General features: G+C 34.5%; 1 protein-coding gene across 4 annotated transcripts; it reads right to left on the minus strand.

Moving 5' to 3' along the window:
* Positions 1-4,525: 4,525 nt before the first annotated feature.
* Positions 4,526-21,202, minus strand: myoz2a (myozenin 2a). 4 transcript variants are annotated; one of them, NM_200899.2, is given in 7 exon segments: positions 4,526-4,550; positions 4,883-5,699; positions 7,093-7,276; positions 10,992-11,106; positions 11,695-11,861; positions 16,831-16,917; positions 21,138-21,202. In NM_200899.2, coding segments are annotated over 5 exon segments (795 nt in total). In that variant the 5' UTR covers positions 16,913-16,917; positions 21,138-21,202; the 3' UTR covers positions 4,526-4,550; positions 4,883-5,452.
* Between the last annotated feature and the right edge of the window lie 1,778 nt (positions 21,203-22,980).

Below are 22,980 nucleotides of genomic sequence, written 5' to 3' on the forward strand. Positions count from 1 at the left end.
TCTGGGAAACATCCACACTCGCATTCACACACACACTCATAGATCACCCACGCGAACGCAGGGAGAACATGCAAACTCCCACACGAGTAGCAGTGCGATATGGCTGTATAACGGCACTGGTGGGAGGCGTGCGTTGGTAGGAGGCTGCAAGCCGAGTGCCTCAGTGCCCCCACCAGTGCCGATATACAGCCATATCGCACTGCTACGAGTGTGATATTGCGTTTATTCAACAGTTTGATGCCATAATTGTGTATATAAGGACTAAATCAAACATGGAGTCTCAAAAACCCTTTTGTTTGAGGAACTACTTTCTTCCACGTTGGATTCAAATCATAAGCTGACAGTTAAACAGCTGAGCAAGCATCTTTTAAACTTTAGATCTGTAGTGTCTCTGCTTTTTGCTGGTTGTATGTGGGCGGAGTAATACACAAAGGGTAAAGAGGCTGTACGGGTGCTGATATTACTTAAATATATAACGGCTATCAGCCAATCAGATTTGAGAACCAGACAGAACTGTTGTATAAAAAAAATATATCGCTGGGTCCAGGGCTGGACTGGGGCAAAAAATCGGCCCTGGCATTTTGGGTCAGAGCGGCCCACTACATTCAATCAAAATGCTCTCTATCTATGCACGTCCAATATTTTTTATCAACTCATATTTTATAAAGTACAAAAGCCGTATATATGAAATAAATAAATAAATACAAACTTTAATCTCAATTTAATTTCTGTATACTGTCCATTAAGATATTTGTTGAGTTCTTAAAAATACACTATTCATTCATTTATTTTTCTTCGCATTAGTCCTTTATTTATCAGGGGTTGCCGCAGTGGAATGAACTGCCAACTATTCCAGCACCTGGGGTTTATGCTCACCTGCTGAACTACTGGTTGCAGCTCTTGGCAGTGTGTGTGTGGTCACGTGATTTGCGTTTTTAGCCGTGTACTAGAATGAAAGGAGAACTTTTCAAAACCGCTGAATGAAACGCTGGTGTATTTCCCGCGATTTCTCTGCGCCTCCCTTCCGTTTCTTCTCTCTGACTCTCGACTATTTTGACAAATACACACAGACGATGCATGCTCATACAGAGCCCAAAATAGGAGTCTGTGATTGGGCCAGCCCAATGTCAATACAGAAAAGAACCAATGGGCTGCAGAGTGTCACATGGGCCGGCCCGGTCTGTCTGCATCTACTTTCAGAGAGTCATAGATCACAGCAGCGTCAAACGATAGGCTGCTAAGTCTTTTATGGGCCAATCAGATCATAAGACGATGATCAGCCCGGCCCAAAAAGTATGTCGACCCAGCGGGAAAGTGCCCGGTCTGCCAGATGGCCAGTCCGCCCCTGGCTGGGTCAGTTGGCGTTTTTCTGTGGAGTTTGCATGTTCTCCCTGCGTTCGCGTAGGTTTCCTCCAGGTGCTCCGGTTTCCCCTACAGTCCAAAGACATGCGGTACAGGTGAATTGGGTAGGCTTAATTGTCCGTAGTGTATGAGTGTGAATGGGTGTGTATGGATGTTTCCCAGAGAAGGGTTGCGGCTGGAAGGGCATCCGCTGCGTGAAACATGTGCTGGATAAGTTGGCGGTTCCTTTAATATTTTGGGTAAGTTATTAGTTCAGATCTTTACAGATGCTAATGGTCTAATCCGATTCAATGATCTATGCTAAGCTAAGCTAAAAGTGCTCCTGCAAGGCCCAGAGATCTGCTGAATAGATAAAGAATGGTAAAACTCAACTCTTTAACTGTAGGGGAGTGTAAAATGAGGCTATTTTCAAAATAAGTGTAGCATTCCCTTCAAACTATGTCAAGTTATTTCTTCAGATCTGTACAGATGCTAATGGTCTAATCCGATTCAATGATCAATGCTAAGCTATGCTAAAATGTGCTCCTGCAAGACCCGGAGATCGACTGAATGGATTCAAAAAATGATAAAACTCAACTCTTTAACTCTAGTTTAGTGAAAATGAACTTATTTTCAAAATAGGCAGAGCATTCCTTTAATATTTAGGTCAAGTAGTTTGTTCAAATCTCTAATCCTAAGTATCAGCAGTAGTAATAGTAATGCATACTTTAGCGAGCACCTCTAATTACATTACATGCAGTTCTGAATATCTGCTCTGCTCTCTCTCTCTCTCTGTGTGTGTGTGTGTGTGTGTGTGTGTGTGTGTGTGTGTGTGTGTGTGTCTGTGTGTGTGTGTGTGAGTCATAATCACATTCTGTCAGTTTATGTAATGGCATCGTGCCAGAGATCAATGCTGACTCTGATGACTTAAAACACGAGGTGCACGGCTTGTGTATTTTCCATTAATGCTCAGCATGGATTTTGTTTTTCTTACACCTTTCTACCACGTCCTGCAGCAACCTGCTCTTGACCTTTAAGTATTTTTGGTTACACTCATCAGCCCAGCCCCATCAACAATGCACCGTGCCATCGTGTCCGCATGATCATGCTGCTGTCTTATGGTATTTGACCACCCGGTGTGATTATTCAGTGTCTAGACTGCAGGCTGGTTATTAGCAGCCATTGGATCAGGAGGTTAATTGACCGTTAATCGTTAAAAACAGCAACAGAGCTGGCAGCATGTGATGTTGGTTTGTTAATGTGAATTAAATTTCAACCACCCAACAGGACGCTAATGGAGCGAAAGTGTAATTCCTCAAATAAAATATGATCTCTTTTTACATTTTAGAGGAATGAAATTGTGTTATATTTAATTAACATTTGTCTTTCTTTTAAAATAGCACTCATACTACAAATCCATTTCTAATTTTAGCAATGTAAATGTGTTTTTAAAAGAAATCATTAAAATTGTATTCTCAAAATTTACATTTACATTTAATCATTTAGCAGACGCTTTTATCCAAAGCGACTTACAAATGAGGACAAGGAAGCAACTTACACAACTATAAGAGCAACAATGAATAAGTGCTGTAGACAAGTTTCAGGTCTGTAAAGTCTAAGGAAGAAAGTATTAGTAAATTTTTTTTTTTTTTTTGAGTACAGTTAGTGGTATATTCAGAGAGGCAATTGCAGATTAGGAAGTGAAGTGGAGACTAAATAGTTGAGTTTTTAGTAATTTCTTGAAAACAGCGAGTGACTCTGCCATTCTGATGCAGTTAGGGAGTTCATTCCACCAACTGGGCAGACTGAATGCGAGACTTCGGGAAAGTGATTTCTTCCCTCTTTGGGATGGAACCACGAGGCGACGTTCATTCACAGAACGCAGTTTCTGGAGGGCACATAGATCTGCAGAAGCGAGAGCAGATAAGAAGGAGCAAAGCCAGAAGTCGCTTTGTAGGCAAACATCAGAGCTTTGAATTTGATGCGAGCAGCAACTGGCAGCCAGTGCAAACGGATGAGCAGCGGAGTGACATGTGCTCTTTTAGGTTCATTAAAGACCACTCGTGCTGCTGCGTTCTAGAGCAGCTGATAAGGCTTGATAGAGTTAGCTGGAAGCCAATCAATTTAATGAATTTCATTTAGTTCTGGAAAATATATTATGTTACACCACTGAAATATTTATTTATTTATTTATTTATTTATTTATTTATTTATTTATTTACTTATTTATTCATTTACTTATTTATTTATTTACTTATTTGTTTATTTATTTATTTATTCTTAAATTAATTTAATTATTTATTTGTTCATTCATTTATTCAGTCATTTATTTATTCATTTACTTACTTAAAACCATCCAAACTATTAGAAAATGTCACTTATTTAAATAATTGTAAAATACATATTTACTTTTTATTTATTCATTCATTCATTTAAAACCACCCATGCTATTAGAAAGTTAATTATTTAAATGATTGTGAAATAGATTTGTTTATTTATTCTATTATTTGTTCAGTCATTAATTCAATCCTTTATTTATTTATTTATTTATTTAAAATGTTCCAAGCTACTAGGAAATGTTACTAAAAATATTGTAAAATAAATTTTTATGTATTTATTTATTTATTTATTTATTTATTCATTCTATCATTCATTCATTCATTCATTCATTCATCCATTAATTCATTCATTCATTCATTCATTCATTCACTCACCCATTAATTAATTAAATAATTAATTTTATTTATTTATTTGTTTACTTATTTATTTATTCATTCATTCATTTATTCAATAATTCATTAATTAAATTATTTATTTATTTACTTATTCATTCATTCCTTCATTCATTCGTTCATTAATTCACTCACACATTAATTAATTAAATAATTAATTTTATTTATTTGTTTATTTGTTTATTTATTTATTCATTCATTTATTCATTTATTCAATAATTCATTAATTAATTCATTTATTCATTTGCTTATTCATTCATTCATTAATTTATTCTTTCATTCATCAGTCATTCATTTATTTATTAATTTAATCATAAATTAATTAATTTATTCATTTATTTACTTATTCAAAACCATCCAAACTATTTGAAAAAGACACTAATTTAAATAATTGTGAAATATAATTAATTAATTTAAAACAATCCGAGCTATAAGGAAGTTAATTGTTTAAATGATTGTGAAATAGATTTATTTATTCTATTATTTGTTCAGTCAATAATTCAATCATTTATTCATTCATTTCGTTCATTCATTCATTCATTCATTCATTCATTCATTCATTCTTTCATTCATTCATTTATTAATTAATTTATTTATTCATTCATTCATTTGTTCATTTAGTTATATATTCAATCATTCATTGATTCAATTATTCATTAATTTATTTATTTATTCATTCATTCATTCATTAATTTATTCGTTCATTCATTCATTCATTCATTCATTCATTCATTCTTTCATTCATTTATTCATTTAAAACCATCCAAGCTATAAGGAAGTTAATTATTTAAATGATTGTGAAATAGATTTATTTATTTATTTATTTTATTTGCTTCAAAACAAACAAACAAAAAAATCAGAGAATCAAAAAACATTTGTAAATAATTTTAGAGCATGAACTTATAAAGAAAAGTATTTTGAGTGTAATTTATTAAATGTAAATTAAAAATACTCTAACGGAAACACAAGTTCAGTGAATGTTTTCTGTATTCAATAATTTAAATAAATCGATGTCACAGCCCTTCATAAATACATATTTACAGGTCTATATGAACAAACTCTTTCTAAAGCTCTCCTTCAGCTTTGTGAATTGGTTCAGATGGACATTTCTAAAACAGAAATCAGTCACATATATCCCTTTAAAGCTTTACTTACTTTGTTTCTCATTATGCTAAATTTACTCCGTTATACAGTGTACACCTCTGCTTTACACTACCAGCCAGATGTTTTTTCATCATTTTGTGGCTTCAACCAAAGGAAAAAGTTTTTGTTATTAATAATAAATCGTTTTTGATCATCAAGTCTTCTTGCAAAGACATTAAAAAATATTCCCCCATGGTAATGAACAAGAGACATGCTCATGTAAACAAGGCTGAGGTTCAGAGGTCATCAGACTCGGGGATGAATGTGGAAGACATGGATGAAATGGGCTCCAGAGGGATGCTGGGAAAGGTCAGAGGGGCGCTGTCGGTGACCCATCCTGAGGCCGTCCTGTTGAAGGTGGGTCGTTTGACAATAGCAGGGACTTCAGCTGCGGGACGAGGAACGACGAGTTCTGGATCCGAATCTACAGCTTTAACAGGGACTTTGGGAGCCTTGCCGAAGCCGCCGAATGGAATAGCCACCCTTTAAATACAGGAGAGACATTTATTAGAGCTTCACGGTTTAACACAGAGAGAACTTTAAAGCATATAAATGCTGCATAAATATACAGAACAACATTTTAGGTGTTTTTCTCCACTTTACTGTAAAAATAAGAGTAAATTAACAATTTCAATATTTTGACATAAAATAAAACTAAACTAAATTAAATGAAAACATTCACATAAAATAAAATAATAAATAAATAAATAAAATAAATGAAATAAAATAACAAATTCAAATAAATAAAAATAAATTAATCGAAATAAAGTAAAAAAAAAAAAGTACAGAAAAATAACAAAAATAAATTATAGTAAAATACAAAAATGAATACAAAATAAAAAAATAAGGGTTGCTAGTGGGGGGTGAAAGGGGTACAGAGTGCATAGGGCCCTGGCAATGTAACCCCCGATGTTGATCACCAACATCGACATCCCCCAAACCCCCAAAAACCCATCCCCTTCCTCACCTCCCCCGTCTTCACTATTGACGATTCATTGATTGCATTAACTTGGCCAATGTAACAACAAATAAAATAAAACAAAATAAATATATTTTTAAAAGAATGCAAAGAAAAAAAAAAGATATAAAATAATACAAAATAAACTGTAAATAAATTAAATTAAAAACTAAAACATTTTTATATAAAATAAAATCAAGAAACAAAAAATAAATAAATACAATGCAAAGCACGATAAAATAAAGTACAATAAAATAAAATCAAAAATAAAAATATAAATAAAAATATTAAAATATAAAAAGAATAATAACACAAAAAAATAAAAATAAACATTTATTAAATTAAATTAAAATAATGAAGTTATATTAAAAAATAAATTAAATTAAACAAAAAATAATAAAATAAAAACATATAATAAAGAAAAGAAATAAAATAATACAAAAAACTGCAAATACATTAAAGTAAATTAAAAACAAAATTTTTTTATATAAAATCAAATGAAAAAAACTAAACAAAATACATTAAATAAAGGAAAATAAAATGCAAAGCAATACAATAAAATAAATAAACTAAAGTACAATAAAATAATATAATACAATAAAAAATAAAAAAATTAAAGGATAATAAAAATAAAATAAAACATTAAATAAATAAAATAAAAATAAATAAATAAAAAATAAATAAAATAAACAATTAAAATAAAATAAAAAAATGTAGTTAAATAAAAAAATAATAAATTAAATTAAATTTTAAAACTAAAAAAAATTTAAATAAATAAATAAAAAATGTCAAGTATCTTCAAACGAATTTTTAATAAATTAAAATAAATAATTTGGCAAAATTCTGCATTGTAATTTACACTCTCATTTATGCTGCTTTAAAAATTATTGGTAATAAAAGCCTCCAAAACCAGCAGACCTGTTGAAGCTCTTGTACTGTGGGATCTGCTGTTTGCTCTCAGGTTCAGGGACGCGGGCCAGCAGTGTTTGGGCCAGGGCAGGGTCACTGGTGAGGGCCTGCTCCCAAGGAGACTGGTAGGATTTGGGCATAGCTGTACAGTTGAACTTCTCTGCTGGAACATCCTTCAAGGGACCACCGTAACCTATCAAACACATGGAAAACAACCTGAGGTGATTGAAGTACCAACAACATTTTGACTAGTTAGGTTTCCACAGCGCATTGACATAAGCGAAGTGACATGACTAAAGAGGAAACCCATTATAAGTGTTCACATTACTCTAAAATGACTGCTAGCACCCCCTGTTAGCCATCGCTACAGTAGCATATCAGCTAGTTTATCATTTAATCTACAGTAAAAGGTTTCATAATCTCCTAAACACGATGTGGAGGGATGCAGGGACCCTTCAGAATGAGTATCCCTCAAACCGATGTTCACTGGCAGCCCAAAAACAAGCGTTACGTAATGTGGGTGTTCTGTCACATATCAGGCTCACGCTGTGGACAATCTCCTTCCTGAGTTTATAGGCATGAAGGAAATGCTGGAGTTTTAGCAATGGGCAGATCAGCAGTCCACAGAGAAAGCATGATAACAGCAGGGGGGATTCAGGGGGACTGCTTTTATGAGGCAGAGTGACTGAGCTATGAAACATTTCTCATTAGGGGGGAGTTTCTGTTTACTACAGAAACAGAAGTGTTTTGCTGTTTAAAAATAATTAAAATATTTGAGATTTTAATAACTTTTTGTAATGCATTTAAGTGACCAAAAGCCAAATCAAGTTACAAATTTAGATTTTATTAAGATACTATATCTTCGGCTATGCAAAGCAATGCAATTCAATGCAATGCAATGCAATTAAAATAAAATAAAATAAAATAAAATAAAATAAAATAAAATAAAATAAAATAAAATAAAATAAAATAAAATAAAATAAAATAAAATAAAATAAAATAAAATAAAAATATTAAATATTAAATATTAAAATATTACAAAATAAAATGCAAATAAATAAACAATATATACAATTTTTTGTATAAAATGAAATATAAATAAAAATATAAAACAAAATATAAAATATAAAAAGAAAGGAAATTGAAAAAATAAAAGTAATGCAATAAAAATATATAAATATAAATAAAAAATATCAAAGAAAAAAATGAAAAATACAAAGCAAAATGCAAATAAGTAAATAAATGTTTTGAATAAAAAAAATTATAAAACATTTTATATGAATTGAAATGAAAAATAAAACAAAATAAATAAAATGTAATTAAATAAAATATAAAATATAATATATTTATTAAAATCTAAAATAAAATAAAATAAAAATATAAATAAAAACTAAAAAATTAAATAAAGAAAATTAATAAAACAAAATAAAACGAGATAAAATGCAAATAAAAATTGTAAAAAAAAAAAAACTTTTTTAAATAAAATAAAAAATAAAATGAAAAATAAAACAAAATAAATAAAACAAAATAAAATGCTAAGGAATAAAATAAAATAAAGTACATTAAAATAAAAAAAATAAAAATCAAATAAAAAATATAAGAATTAAATATAAAATGAAAAAAAGAAAAAAGAAATTAAATTAAACGAATTTACTTGCAAAGCTATAAAATAAAATAAAAAATAATAAATTGAATAAAATATTAGTTGCAAATAATATTATAAAACCTAATCCATCAGTAAATGCATAATAAGATATACTATATTTCCCCAAAATAAAAATAAAATAACATAACATGATAACATATAAAATAATACATCTTAATAAAACAAAAATAAATAAATAAATAATTGCTACATAGCGTGTCACCAGCGGCTGCTATCTCTCTCGCTCTCTCATGTTGTGAAACTTCATCTGATTTGAATCTTGTTTATTTATCACCAAAAATTCCTCCTCTGGTTTTCATATCATCTCCTCCCTCTCTAAATGAAGCCTCAAAGTCACTAAAATAGCAGCGTGTACAGTAAATCTGTGTTCATCTTTCAGTGTAGGAATGCTGAATCAGCCCATGGGAGTTACAAGGATAGGATCTGTTTAAGATGTAATTGTGGACACTAAAAGGACACAGGAAACAATTAACTAACTTCCTGTTGGGACTTGATGGTCACCGTTCACACAGATATTACACATGAGCAGATGCAGGAGAAGAAGTAAACAAAATTTGACTCAAACAACAGGCTAAAATGCCACACAATATACAGTTGAAGTCGCAGTGATTCGCTCTCCTGTGCGTTTTTTTCTTTTTTCAAATATTTCCCAAATGATGTTTAACAGAGCAAGGAAATTTTCACAGTATGTCTGATAATATTTTTTCTTCTGGAGAAAGTCTTATTTGTTTTATTTTGGCTAGAATAAAAGCAGTTATTAATTTTTTAAAAGCCTAGTTAACCTAGCCTGCCTAGTTAACCTAATTAACCTAGTTAAGCCTTTTAATGTCACTTTAAGCTGTATAGAAGTGTCTTGAAAAATATCTAGTCAAATATTATTTACTGTCATCATGACTAAGATAAAATAAATCAGTTATTAGAGATTAGAGACTATTATGTTTAGAAATATGTTGGAAATATTTTGTTTCCATTAAACAGAAATTATACAGGTGGTAATAATTCAGCAGGGCTAATAATTCTGATTTCAACTGTATGTCTTTATATAAAAATTTTGCAAATGAAAGAAGAAATAAAGATGGCTCTTTAATTCATTCAATTATTTTCTTTTCGGCTTAGTCCCTTTATTAATCTGGGGTCTCCACAGTGGAATGGACTGCCAACTTGTCCAGCATATGTTTTATGCAGCAGATGACCTTCCAGCTGCAACCCATCTCTGGGACAACCATACACACTCATTCACTTACACTACGGACAATTTAGCCTAATTCACCTGTACCGCATGTTTTTAAAATGTGGGGGAAACCGGAGCACCCAGAGGAAACCCACACGAACGCAGGGAGAACATGCAAACTCCACACAGAAACGCCAACTGATCCAGCTGAGGCTCGAACCAGTGACCTTGCTGTGAGGGGACAGCACTACCCACTGCGCCACTGCATCGCCAATATAAGTAATAATAAAAATAAAAAAATGCATAATGATAATAAAATAAAAATAATAAAATAATGATAATAATAATAAATCATATTAATTCAATAATAATAATAATGATAATAATAATAAAATAATAATAATATTAATAAGCAATAATAATAATAATAATAATAATAATAATAATAATAATAATATAATACTATAATAATAATAAATAATAGTAAAATAATAATTATAATAAAATAATAATAATAAATAATAATAAATAATAGTAAAATAATAATACAAATAAAATAATAATAAATAAAATAATAATAATAAAATAATAATAATAATAGAAATATTAATAATTATTATAATTATTATGAAATAATAATACCAATATTAAACAATAGCAAAATAATAATAATACTACAATAATAATAATAATAATAATAATAATTATTATTATTATTATTATTATTATTATTATTATTATTATTATTATTATTATTGCGTTATTATCAAAACTTCTTCCAAAAATTTTTTGAAAACCATAGGTACGAGGAAAGAGAGGATTTATGAAATGTTTATTTGTAGCACCACTTATTATTATATGCATAATAAATTGTGTTAAGCTTGAACATTGCATTGAGCAAATAGAGGTCAAATTGCGCCATGCCACACCACTGGATTAGTATAAATCTGCATCAGAATTGTAAAGGAGAGTTTGAAATTATCCTACATTTCTGCAGTTAATAAACAAATTCCCATCAATGCAATATAATTACAGTATCGGATGCTCTTTAAGAGATGGCTGTGGACTAACCTGGAGCGATGTTGTCAGGATTGAGTGGATTTGGTGCCTGATCAACTCCAAGACAGTTTTCATCACTTAAAATGTTTGTCATCTCAGCACATGGACCAGGAAAAACAGCATCAGTCTGAGAAAAAAAATGACATGGTCACAGCATTGGGCTTACTTGAATATTACTGTATATAACCATATGCATATTTGGCCACACCTTCTATATTCTACATCTATATTAGCTTAGTGAAAAGTTGTGAACAAAGGTTGGGGTGGCACAGTGGCTAGCATTGTCGCCTCACAGCAAGAAGGTCGCTGATTCGAGTCCCAGCAGGGCCAGTTAGCATTTCAGTGTGGAGTTTGCATGTTCTCTTCACAATAAACACAATTGGCCATAGTGCATGAGTGTGAATGAGTGTGTATGGGTGTTTCCCAGTACTGGTTTGCAGTTGTAAGGGCACCTGCTGCGTAAAACATATGCTGGAATAGTTGCCGGTTCATTACGCTGTGGTGACCCCTGTCAAATAAGGGACTTTGCCAAAAGAAAATGAATGAATGAATGAACGAATGAATGAATGAATGAATGAATGAATGAATGAATCTCCCTTTAAGAGATATTATTAACGCCTACATATCTTGGCTCCACTGGAAGACTGCTGAGGCCCTCTATGTGGGTCCTGGACCCCATGTTGAGAATTAATGCAATGTGGCAAATGACACTTACACTGTGCTGTACGTTGACTTCATTCTGAATACTCTCAAATGTGTATTTCTCTGAGCGCTTCTGACGCATCTTGAAGAGACGTGAGCCCCTGTTTGAGGCCAGGGAAAGCTCCTCCAACATGATCTCCTTTGGTGCGCTGACTTTCTTCCCCAGATCCATCTCTGCTTCTGCGAAAAAGATGGAAAACTAAAAGCTGAAAGACAAAACAATACAGCTACACCATACTCAACCCTCTAAGTACACCTTGGCAGCTGAGTTGCCATTAGATCGTTCTCAAAAATAATTTGTTCATTCATTTTCCTTTGGCTTAGTCCCTTTAATAATCAGGGGTTACCACAGCTGAATGAACCGCTAACTTATCCTTAACCCAATACTAGGAAACACCCATACACACTCATTCACACACATACACTACGGCCAATACAGTTTATTCAATTCACCTAAACCACTTGTCTTTGGACTGTGGGGGAAACTGGAGCACCCAGAGGAAACCCAAGCGAATGTGGGGAGAACATGCAAACTCCACACAGAAACGCTAACTGGCCCAGCTGGGACTCGTACCAGTGACCTTTTTGCTGTGAGGCGACAGTGCTAACCACCAGTACTGGGTTGAAGCTGGAAGGCCATCCGCTGCATAAAACATATGCTTGAATAATTGACGGTTCATTCCACGTTGGCGACCTCTGATAAATCAGAGACTAAGCCAAAAGAAAATAAATGAACTATCCCTTTAAGATTACCAAGCATAATTAACAACAAACAGTGATTTTCAAAAAGAAACCATATGTATTTTACAAATGGATGTCTCACATTTTGAGCTTATAGTGAGCTAGTTTGACTTTTAGCTAGTTTTGTTGCAAATATCTGGCAACCCTGAACATAACTGGATATGCGGGTGGTCATAAAACAAGCGGTCGCCTTTGAATTGCTGCTCCTGCCAAAAACTGAAGGAACCGACACCAGCAAACAATATGATTCACGTGTAAATCAATAATTTAATCACTTCCGTGTAAAATTTGATCGAACTAGGCTAGTTTACGTATGATTTACTCACATTGTAGTTTTAATGATCATCGCAAGAACAGTTTAGGCCGTACTCACACTATGCTGCGTTCACACCAGACGCGGCACGCGCGCGAGTGATTTACATGTTAAGTCAATGCAAACGCGCGAATAGACACCCTGCGGCGCGATACGCGCGAATGGCGCGGCGCGAATGATGCAAATTGTGCGAATGGCGCGGGGCAAATTGAGCGTTTTGCGCGTTTGACGCGCTTAACGAGCGTTTCACACGAATCTCTCGAATTCGAAAATCTAAGCTTCAGCGTACATTCGCGCCACGTTAAACAATCAGAAGCTTGCTCTTGTGGGGGCGTGATTGTGACGTAGAACCTGTTGTCGGTGTTCCGAGGGAAATCCTCCAGCCTCACCGACAACAGTTCATCAATCTCGGCTTGGCTCAGTCAGAAGCACCGCTGAAAGCCTCTGTCATCCAGGTTCAGTTTCTGGAGGAGTTTATGAGCTCACAGACCTGGATGCACCTCTGAAAGGATGTAGTGGACTCAGACACGACCCTAAACGTATCGACGCTGTTTTTCAGTCTTCATAAAGCACATAAACACTGTTATTTTCTTCATAAAATCCATGTTAGCCATTTAGCTATGAAGCTAGAGTCTTCGGGCAGACAGAAGCCCTGCCTGTTACGTGAATCTGCGTCTGTTCTGAAGTGAATTTGACACGCGAATGAAGCGGGGTTTGACGCGCGAATGAAGCGGGTAAACTCAAATGTTCACGCGGCTATTTACGAGCGAATAGCGCGATTTATCCGCGCGTTCCGCGTCTGGTGTGAACACAGTTGCCTTGAACTGCTCCAAAGCACGCTTGTCCCCCCTCCCGCCTCCCCCGACGGCCCGCATGTATTCACATTACATTCGGGCTTGGGCACGCTTACTTCATCAATGCCGCGCTGTCCAGTAAGCGCTCTCACTCAGCACAGTGGAGATTTCTCTAGTTATATCGCTTTAGTCGTTAGGGATGCGGTGACACGCAGTCAAATATTTCGCCGAACAAATCAGCCACTTTTGGCGCTCATAAACAACCATAAAGTCCTCGTGATACAGGAATTAGGAGGTTTGCTGAAGGTGCAGCTGTCATGCAGTGAGGGGTTTGCGTTTTCAATAAACTACGTCAGTTTGCGTTCATTGAACAGTAATGATTAATAAATCCATATGAAAAAGTCACGTCTCGCTTTCAGTTTCGGGCTTTGGCGCGTTTTGCACTCACACAAAGCCCAAGTGAACCGGGCTCAGGCGCACCTCTTCCAACCGGGCCAGGGCCGGCTAAGTGAACCGTGCCTGAGTGTGATTCAGCGCACTCACACTTCTCAAACGATCCAGGAAACGGGCCTGGGCACGGTACAGATAGCATAGTGTGAGTACTCCCTTAGTGTAGTTTTCCCGCTGATATCAGATTGAGTTATTACTGAGGGTCACTCGGGGCTCTTCAGGAACATCAAAGGATGAAAATGAATCCGGCAGGAATGTTCTTACAGCTGTCCAGCATCGTCTTGCAGTCCACTCCCGAAATACACTTCAAAACAAACTTTCTCTCTCTCTACGGAGAGAAGACTTCTTCAACACATTTCTGCACATAATAGTTTTAATAACTCTGATTTATTTGGTCTTAGCCATGATGACAGTAAATAATATTTGACTAGATATTTTTCAAGACATTTAAAGATTTACTAGGTTAATTAGGTTAACTAGGCAGGTTAGGGTAATTAGGTAAGTTATTGTATAACGATGGTGTCAGTGGTGGAAAGAGAAAAATCATACTCAAGTAAAAGTACCATTACTTGACTAAAAATGTGATAAAAGTAGAGTAAAAGTATCTGTTGTAAATTTTACTCAAAGTATGAGTAAAAAGTACAGCTTTCAAAAGTACTCAAGAGTAGTGAGTAGTGGGTATGTAAAAAGTTGATGCATTTACATGTAATTTGTGCATGTGTGTGTAAACGTAACATTCTGTAGTGCATCTAGTTATTGCCCAGCGGACACACAACGTCATAAGACATTAACATCAGGTTAGATTTAGATAGCGATGTCAGGTGACCACAATTCAATATCTAGCCAGCGTCTAAAGACAACGTTAGTTTAACGTCCAATAACAACATCAAACGACAAATATTTGGTTGACTGGAATATTAGGTTGTGTTAGACAGTGACCAAAATCCAACATGGAGCCAACATCTTAAACCAACGTCATATTGACATCAAATACTGACATTTATTTGTCAGGTATGGCAACCAAAATCCAACGTCTCATAGATGTCATACTGGTAACGTCCCCACAACATCAAGCTGTAACATCAATAGACGGTGATATTTGGTTGGTTTTAGGTTGGACGTTGTCCTGACTTTGAGTTCTGACGTCAATATGATTTTCATTTCCAAATAAAATGAAAGTGGAGTACATTGGGGTACAACGTCATTCTAACGTCATGTTCACATCTTGTGCCTGCTGGGTGTTTAAGGCCATTTCGGTCATCATACTGTGCACATCCATCATCTTCTCATCAGTGACCTGCATCTAAACAGGCACTGGGTCAATGTGTGTAAAAATGTTGGACATCTTCTTGGACACTTTTAATGCTTCCAAACAGTTTGCTGCAATTATAAATCGCCCATGTCTTGAGGTAGTTCGTTATGAGGCGATTTACCTTCTATGTGTGATTTGATTGTACAGGAATCACAGGACTGATTTTTCTTATCCCCATAAACAGGAAAAGATAAAGTAGTGACCGCAGGTTTAAGGAAGGTAGTGGAGTAAAAGTACTGATACTGCACTGAAAATGTACTCAAGGAAGAGCAAAAGTACATATTTATAAAACTACTTAGTAAATTACAATTCCTGAGAAAAACTACTCGATTACAGTCATTTGAGTATTACTTTACACCACGGTTTTTTCTGTAGACTATTGAAAACAATAGCTTAAAGGGGCTAATAATTTTGTCCTTAAAATGGCTTTAAAAAAAATACAAACTGACATACAAAGACATTCTCCAGAAGAAAAAATATTATCAGATATACTGTGAAAATTTCCATTAGGAATCATTTAGGAAATATAAAAAAAAAGAAAAAACTTCAAAGGGGGCTAATAATTCTGACTTTAACTGTGTATAAATAAGGGTGGCACGGTGGCTCAGTGGTTAGCACAGCACAAAGGTCGCTGGTACAAGTCCCGGCTGGGTCAGTTGGCATGTGTGGAGTTTGCATGTTCTCCTCGTGTTGGCATGGGTTTTCTCTGGGTAATCCAGTCTCCCCCCACAGTCTAAACACATGCACTATGGGTGAATTGGGTAAACAAAATTGGCCGTAGTGTGGGAATGTGAGAGTGTATGGGTGTTTCCCAGTACTGGGTTGCAGCCGGAAGGGCATCCGCTGCGTAAAACATATGCTGGATAAGTAGATTTTTTTAAGTCCGTCTATTTATTTTATTTATTTATTCAGGTTTTATTTTTATTTCAGTAATATTCTTGAATAATATTCAAATGTTTACATGATTTATGGGTCACACTTTACAATAGGGTTAATTAGTTAATGTTAATTAATGCATTTACCAATATGAACAAACAATGAACAATAAATTTACTACTGTATTTGTTCTTGTTAGTTAATGAAAATACAGTTGTTCATTGTTAGTTCATGTTAACTCATGGTGCATTAACTAATGTTAACAAGCACGGACTTGGATGTAAATAATGCATTAGTAAATGTTCAATTATGATTAATAAATGCTGTACATGTGTTGTTCATGATTAGTTCATGTTAGTTAATGCATTAACTAATGAACCTTATTGTAAAGTGTTACCGATTTATGTACAATACAGCGAGTCAGACTTTGTCTTTTAATAGATATATTATATGAGAGACTGACTTCTAATTGAATTTGCATTGTAAATCTTAAATAAATGTTACAAAGTTATTATTTTTAATTTCATGTGTTAAGACTCTCCAAATCATCTGCATAAATCTGCTGATTTTGTACACAATTCTGCGCAAAAAAAAAAAAAAAATTCAGATTCTGATTCAGATTCTGCCTAGCCCAACTCAATGGTAATAAATCAGTGTTTGTACCTTCGTTGGCGTGGATCTCTCTACAAATAGCCGCTGCCTGCATTTTCCTCTCCTGTGTTGACATCAGACTATGCTGAGACATGCTGTCTGTGGATAAAACAAACAAAAAACACACAGTTTGGGAATGCGAATCTCCAATTTGCCCCTCGCAATCTCACACTTACTTCAACACAACACAGCAAACACACACTCATGATCACACTGACAGTGGAGTGGTGACATTTATTACAGTACAGCTGCTGGAAGGCTGACACAAGCAGATCCCTTTAAATAACCAGCAGCATTTAAACATGACGTAAGAGCAAAGAGGCGCTTCTGTGTGCTTCAGCAGAGACGGAGAATCCATACGTCTCATTCAGACTATTCAGGACAAAAACAGAGCGGCCCAGGATGTGACGTCACACCAAACCAGTCCAGCTGGCATACACTACTGACCAGACCCTAAAAAAAGTCATTTTGCTCCTTGTTTAAACTATGATTTTAAAATGAGCTGAATCAACACAATTCTTTATTTTTTGGGGGACAACTTAATAGTTTTATGTTTACTCCAATTAAATTTGTTAAGGGAGAACATGAATGAATTGTTTGGTATTACCCTGCATTTTTACAGGGTATTTTACAGGGCTAGTTTCTGTTATATAAAAATATTAGATTATACATTTTAGATAATGTAATTATTAACATTTAAATGTATATTAATTCCAATTCAATTCAGCTTTATTTGTATAGCGCTTATACAATGTAGATTGTGTCAAAGCAGCTTCACATAAATGGTCGTAGTAACTGGAACAGTGTAGTTCAGTTTTTAGTGTTTAAGTTCAGTTCAGTTCAGTTTAGCTCAGTTCAGTGAGGTTTAAAGTCATTACTGAGAGTTCAAACACTGAAGAGCAAATTCATAGATGCGTAGCTCTACAAATCCTGAACCATGCGAGCCAGTGGCGACAGCGGCGAGGGAAAAAAACTTCACCTGATAGGAGTGAAAAAAAAAAAACCTTGAGAGAAGCAGACTCAGTCGGGCACGACCATTTTAATTTCTCCGCTGGCCAAAAGATTATAAATTTTGCTTTGGCACCTAAATGATTCATCATTAAAAATATAAAAAAAACTAATTAAAAACATGAAAACAGTGTTTCAGTGGGGCCTAAAAAGTCTTAAAATATCTTAAATTTCAAAATCTAAATTTTAGGCCTTAAAAAAGTATTTAAAAAGTATTTAAATTTACTGAAATATTGTGTTGTAGGTCTTAATTTTTTTTTTAAACGTGTCTTAATTTTCCTTTGTTCATGTATTGCTACACAATCTGGCCAACACCCAGCAGTGTTGATGTTCTAATGCACTAAAACTATTCAAAACTAAACTAGTTTCCGTAACTTATGAATATTAGATTTTTATCATACACATTTTAAAGAAATCATCTCAATAAAACTTTATTTTAAAAAAGGTAGTTTTTAACTCTATTTACCAAAATGGTTTAATTAGTTTCCTTACAATAACATTTGTTTAAAAGTGGTCCGTGTATTTACTGCTGAGGGCACCAGCCTGAACAGATTGTTGTGGATAGATTTAGTTTATTAAATTTATTAAAACGTTTAAAACATTTGATCATTTTTTTTATTTTAAAAATGATGTTGGAAAAAAAAGTGTATGCCCTGCAGGCACAGCACATCAACATAATGTCATATTGACGTTTAACCCGAACACACCCCAACGTCATGGGAACATTGCACTTTGTTTGGAAATGAAAATTGGGTTGACGTCAGAACCCAACATCAGGCCAACGTCAATGTCCAACGTCCAACCTAAGATCAACCAAATATCAATGTCTAATCACCTTGACGTTGTGTGGACGTTACCACTATGACGTCTTTCAGATGTTGGATTTTGGTCACTTTTCAACACAACCTAAAATCAACCAAATATCAATGTCATGTTACACATTGACAATGTGTGGACGTTACCACTATGACATCTATCAGATGTTGGATTTTGGTCACTTTTCAACACAACCTAAAATCAACCGAATATCAACGTAAGTTGACGTTGTTATTGGACGTCAAAATAACGTTATCCTTAGATGCTGGCTAGACATTGAATTTTGGACGCCATGACCTAAATCGAACCTAATATTAACGTCTTATGAAGTTGTGTGCTTGCTAGGTGGATACAAGTGGAGCTTGCTTGTATTTATACAATATTTAAAATATTTTGCTTAGAAATATCTAAAAAATATATATATTTTTGTTATTAATATATAATTGTATTATAAGATGTATTCAATTATAATACAATTTATTTGAAAAGGCAAATAAAACTTTTCCATCTGGGCCATTTGAAAAATGCATTAATGTTCAGCCCTTTATGAGTCTTAAAAAGTCTTAAATTTAACTTGGTGAAACCTGCAGAAACCCTGGAAAAGCTGGTTCGACTGGACCGAACACCCACCAGTGTTAATGTTCTAATGCACTAAAACTATTCAAAAATAAACTAGTTACAGTAATATATGAATATTAGATTTTAATCATACACATTTAAAAGAAAATCACCTTTAAAATTGCTCAAATTAAGTTCTTAGCAGTGCATATTACTTATCAAACCATACGCTTTGATATAATTGTTGTGAAATATTTACAAAATGTATGTAATTTTCTTTTAATTATGGCATTTACATTTACATTTAGTCATTTAGCAGACGCTTTTATCCAAAGCGACTTACAAATGAGGACAAGGAAACAATTTACACAACTAAGAGCAACAATGAATAAGTGCTATAGGCAAGTTTCAGTTCTGTAAAGTCTAAGAAGGGAAGTATTAGTAGTATTAGTTTTTTTTTTTTATTTATTTATTTTTTTGGGGTACAGTTAGTGTGATATTCAGAGAGGCAATTGCAGATTAAGAAGTGTAGTGGAGACTAAATAGTTGAGTTTTTAGTCGTTTCTTGAAAGTAGCGAGTGACTCTGCTGTTCTGATGCAGTTAGGGAGTTCATTCCACCAACTGGGCAGATTGAGCGTGAGCGTTCGTGAAAGTGATTTCTTCCCTCTTTGGGATGGCACAAAATAAATACTTTATTGGATCTCATACAATGTGCTTTTGGCTATTCCTACAAATATAAATGCGCTCTAAAAATGCTGGGTTGTTTTAAGCCAACATTGGGTCAAATATTGACAACTTTAAAGTTTTAAAATTGTTACGTAAATCTTTCAACTGAATTTAAATAACACTTTTAAACCCAATAGTTGGTGGTTTCCATAGTTGACCCAACACTGGGTTAAAGTAACCCAGCATTTTTAGAGTGTGTCCAACTCAAGACTTTACTTAAGTTTTGTGCTCCAAGGTCACATTTCAGTTTAGTTGTTTTTTTGTTATGCTAGTTTCAACTTAGAGTCTTAGCCTGTGTGTGCTGTTAGGCATGTGGGTGATTTTGACTCTTAATCTGGCATGACGTCCTCTGTTTCAGCAAATGGAATGACTTTTGGTAACAAATCTCTTTTTGGCACATATTTTGGGAAAATGCTTTTGGCATTTTTAAAAAACTCAACAATGCACTCTGGGCAAATTTACTACCCTTTTGTTATGTTCTGGGCTGTTTTTGCCCCCATTGACTTCCTTTATAATCACGTTTTTTGATTGCAAAGCCATGACACCTCTTGCATTCATGATTGTTGCTGGTTTTTCCTGTTAGGAAGAGATCAAACTTGTCATTTTCATTGTTTATCATCAGTTGCAGTGCAAAAAAAAAGCTTAGTTTCTAGCTTTTATATGTAGTACAGTGTGTGTGCTTGTGTATGTCTGAGAGAGAGAAAGAGAGAGAAAGACCTTTGCACATATACCTTGATATGCTTTATAAAATCAAAATAAACCTCTCAGCTCTCTAAACATAGTAAGTAGTAAGTGTATTTATGCACACAGACACTATAATCTGCTGTTTTATACCATGAAATTCCATATACTGTAAATGCCAGAAACTGTTTTGCACAGGCTATCACTGTCAACTGATTATCAACAATAAAAATGACAAATCTGACCTCTTCCCAGCAGAGAAAACCACCAACAATCAAGAATACAAGGTTGTATGCTGTCATGTCTTTGCAATCATAAAAATGTGGTTACAATGGAAGTCAATGGGGCAAAAACAGCCCCGAACATAACCAAAGGGTAGTCAATTTTGACAGTGCACAAGTACTGTTAGTAAGTGGAACTGACTAGATTCAACTTAAATATTGAAGCCAGCAACTTATTTTACAGTGCACACACAACCCACAAATTCATGCAATGCGATAATCACGTGCATCAGACTGGTTTACTATACCTGTGCTGGGTCAGTTGTGTCTGGATGAGGGCTGAATGTGCTTGTTCCCTGTGTGGGACGGGACTGAGACCCTCTGGACCGCAGGGGTGAAGGGTGTCAGAGGGAGGACCGGCTGCTCGTCTGTCCGCTTTCAATAGCACACGGTTATAAATAGCACTGATCACACACACTGACAGACGCACGTTAACCGTTTGGAGTGTAACGGAGACAGCAGGTGTCTGCTCAGGTTATGACTTCACTGTGTTTGCACAGTTCACTCATTACGGGTCGTTCTGGGGTTCGGGATTGGTCAAACAAAGTTGTGGTCAACATGGACGACACTGTAAAAAAATATCCGCAGTTTTTTGTATTTTGCGATTCATGTTTTTTATTTTAGCTCTGTTTATTTATGCATATGCATTATGGGATCTTGATCTTTCTTCCAGCAACTTTGAACCTAGAAAAGGTTAAAAACGAACCTTTATTAACATTTTTAATAGTTTAAAAGTGATATATTGTCTGAATGGTGTTGTATATGATGCTACAAAAACCTTGCCACTATACATATTCTGTTATTTTACAGACTTACGCTCACCGGCCACTTTATTAGGTACACCTGTCCAACTGCTTGTTAACGCAAATGTCTGATCAGCCATCAAATAATGTTAGTTCATGCTAACTCACAGTGCGTTAACTAATGTTAGCAAGCACAACTTGACACATGCTCTTTGAATGCATCCTTTGGAGGATGCAGACCCTGAAATGAGACGCAGCTACTGTGAGATGTAGGATCAGAACCAGGAGATGTAAAGCAAGAATTGAGATGCGAAAATCTGGAATTTTCTTCAACAATGAGCATTTTTGTCAGCCTCTTATGATTATGTTCAATTATTTCATATTAAAATCGATAAAAAAAAAACTATTCTTTGCCATAAAATTACAGAATTAAGAAAAGAGCCTGAAAAAAATGCTCATATTAGACGAACATTTCAGATGGCTCTTAGAGGTTTTCGCATCTGAACTCTTCAATTGTCAAAATTAGCTGGATGTAAAAGTAGATTACAAAAAGTCAGAACTACAAGATGTCAATTTTCAAGTGCAAGAAATAATGATCAGAATTTAGAGACACACAATCATAATTGTGAGATGTAAACTTTTTTTATTTGTAAAATGTAGGAATAGTTCTAGTTTTACGTCCTGCAAATTGAAATTTACATAATTATTTATGCCTCACAACTCTAAGTTGCGTCTTAGCCTTATAAGCATCCGTTTCATTAAAGTGTTAGGGAATATTTTTTGCATCCTATCTAGTATGGCCCCTGAAAAAAGTGTTGCATGCAGAACTCATTCATTCATTCATTTTCTTGTCGGCTTAGTCCCTTTATTAATCCGGGGTCACCACAGCGGAATGAACCGCCAACTTATTAAGCAAGTTTTTACGCAGCGGATGCCCTTCCAGCTGCAATCCGTCTGTGGGAAGCATCCACACACCAATCACACACACACTCATACACTATGGACAATTTAGCCTACCCAATTCACCTGTACCGCATGTCTTTGGAATGTGGGGGAAACCGGAGCACCCGGAGGAAACCCACGCGAAGGCAGGGAGAACATGCAAACTCCACACAGAAACACTAACTGAGTCGAGGTTCGAATCAGCGACCCAGCGACTTTCTTGCTGTGAGGCTACTGCACCACTGCCTCGCCCTGCATGCAGAACTGTTGCAAACAATTTATTTGTGTTGAATTTAAACAAACAAATTAAGTTTAATAATGTTCAACCTAATTTGTTTGTTTAAATTCAACACAAATAAATTGTTTACAACCACTTAACATAAAAAGTTGAGTAAATCCAATAAAT

This window comes from Danio rerio, chromosome 7, assembly GCF_052040795.2.
Source record: "Danio rerio strain M-AB ecotype USA chromosome 7, GRCz13ab, whole genome shotgun sequence".
NCBI lineage: Eukaryota > Metazoa > Chordata > Actinopteri > Cypriniformes > Danionidae > Danio > Danio rerio.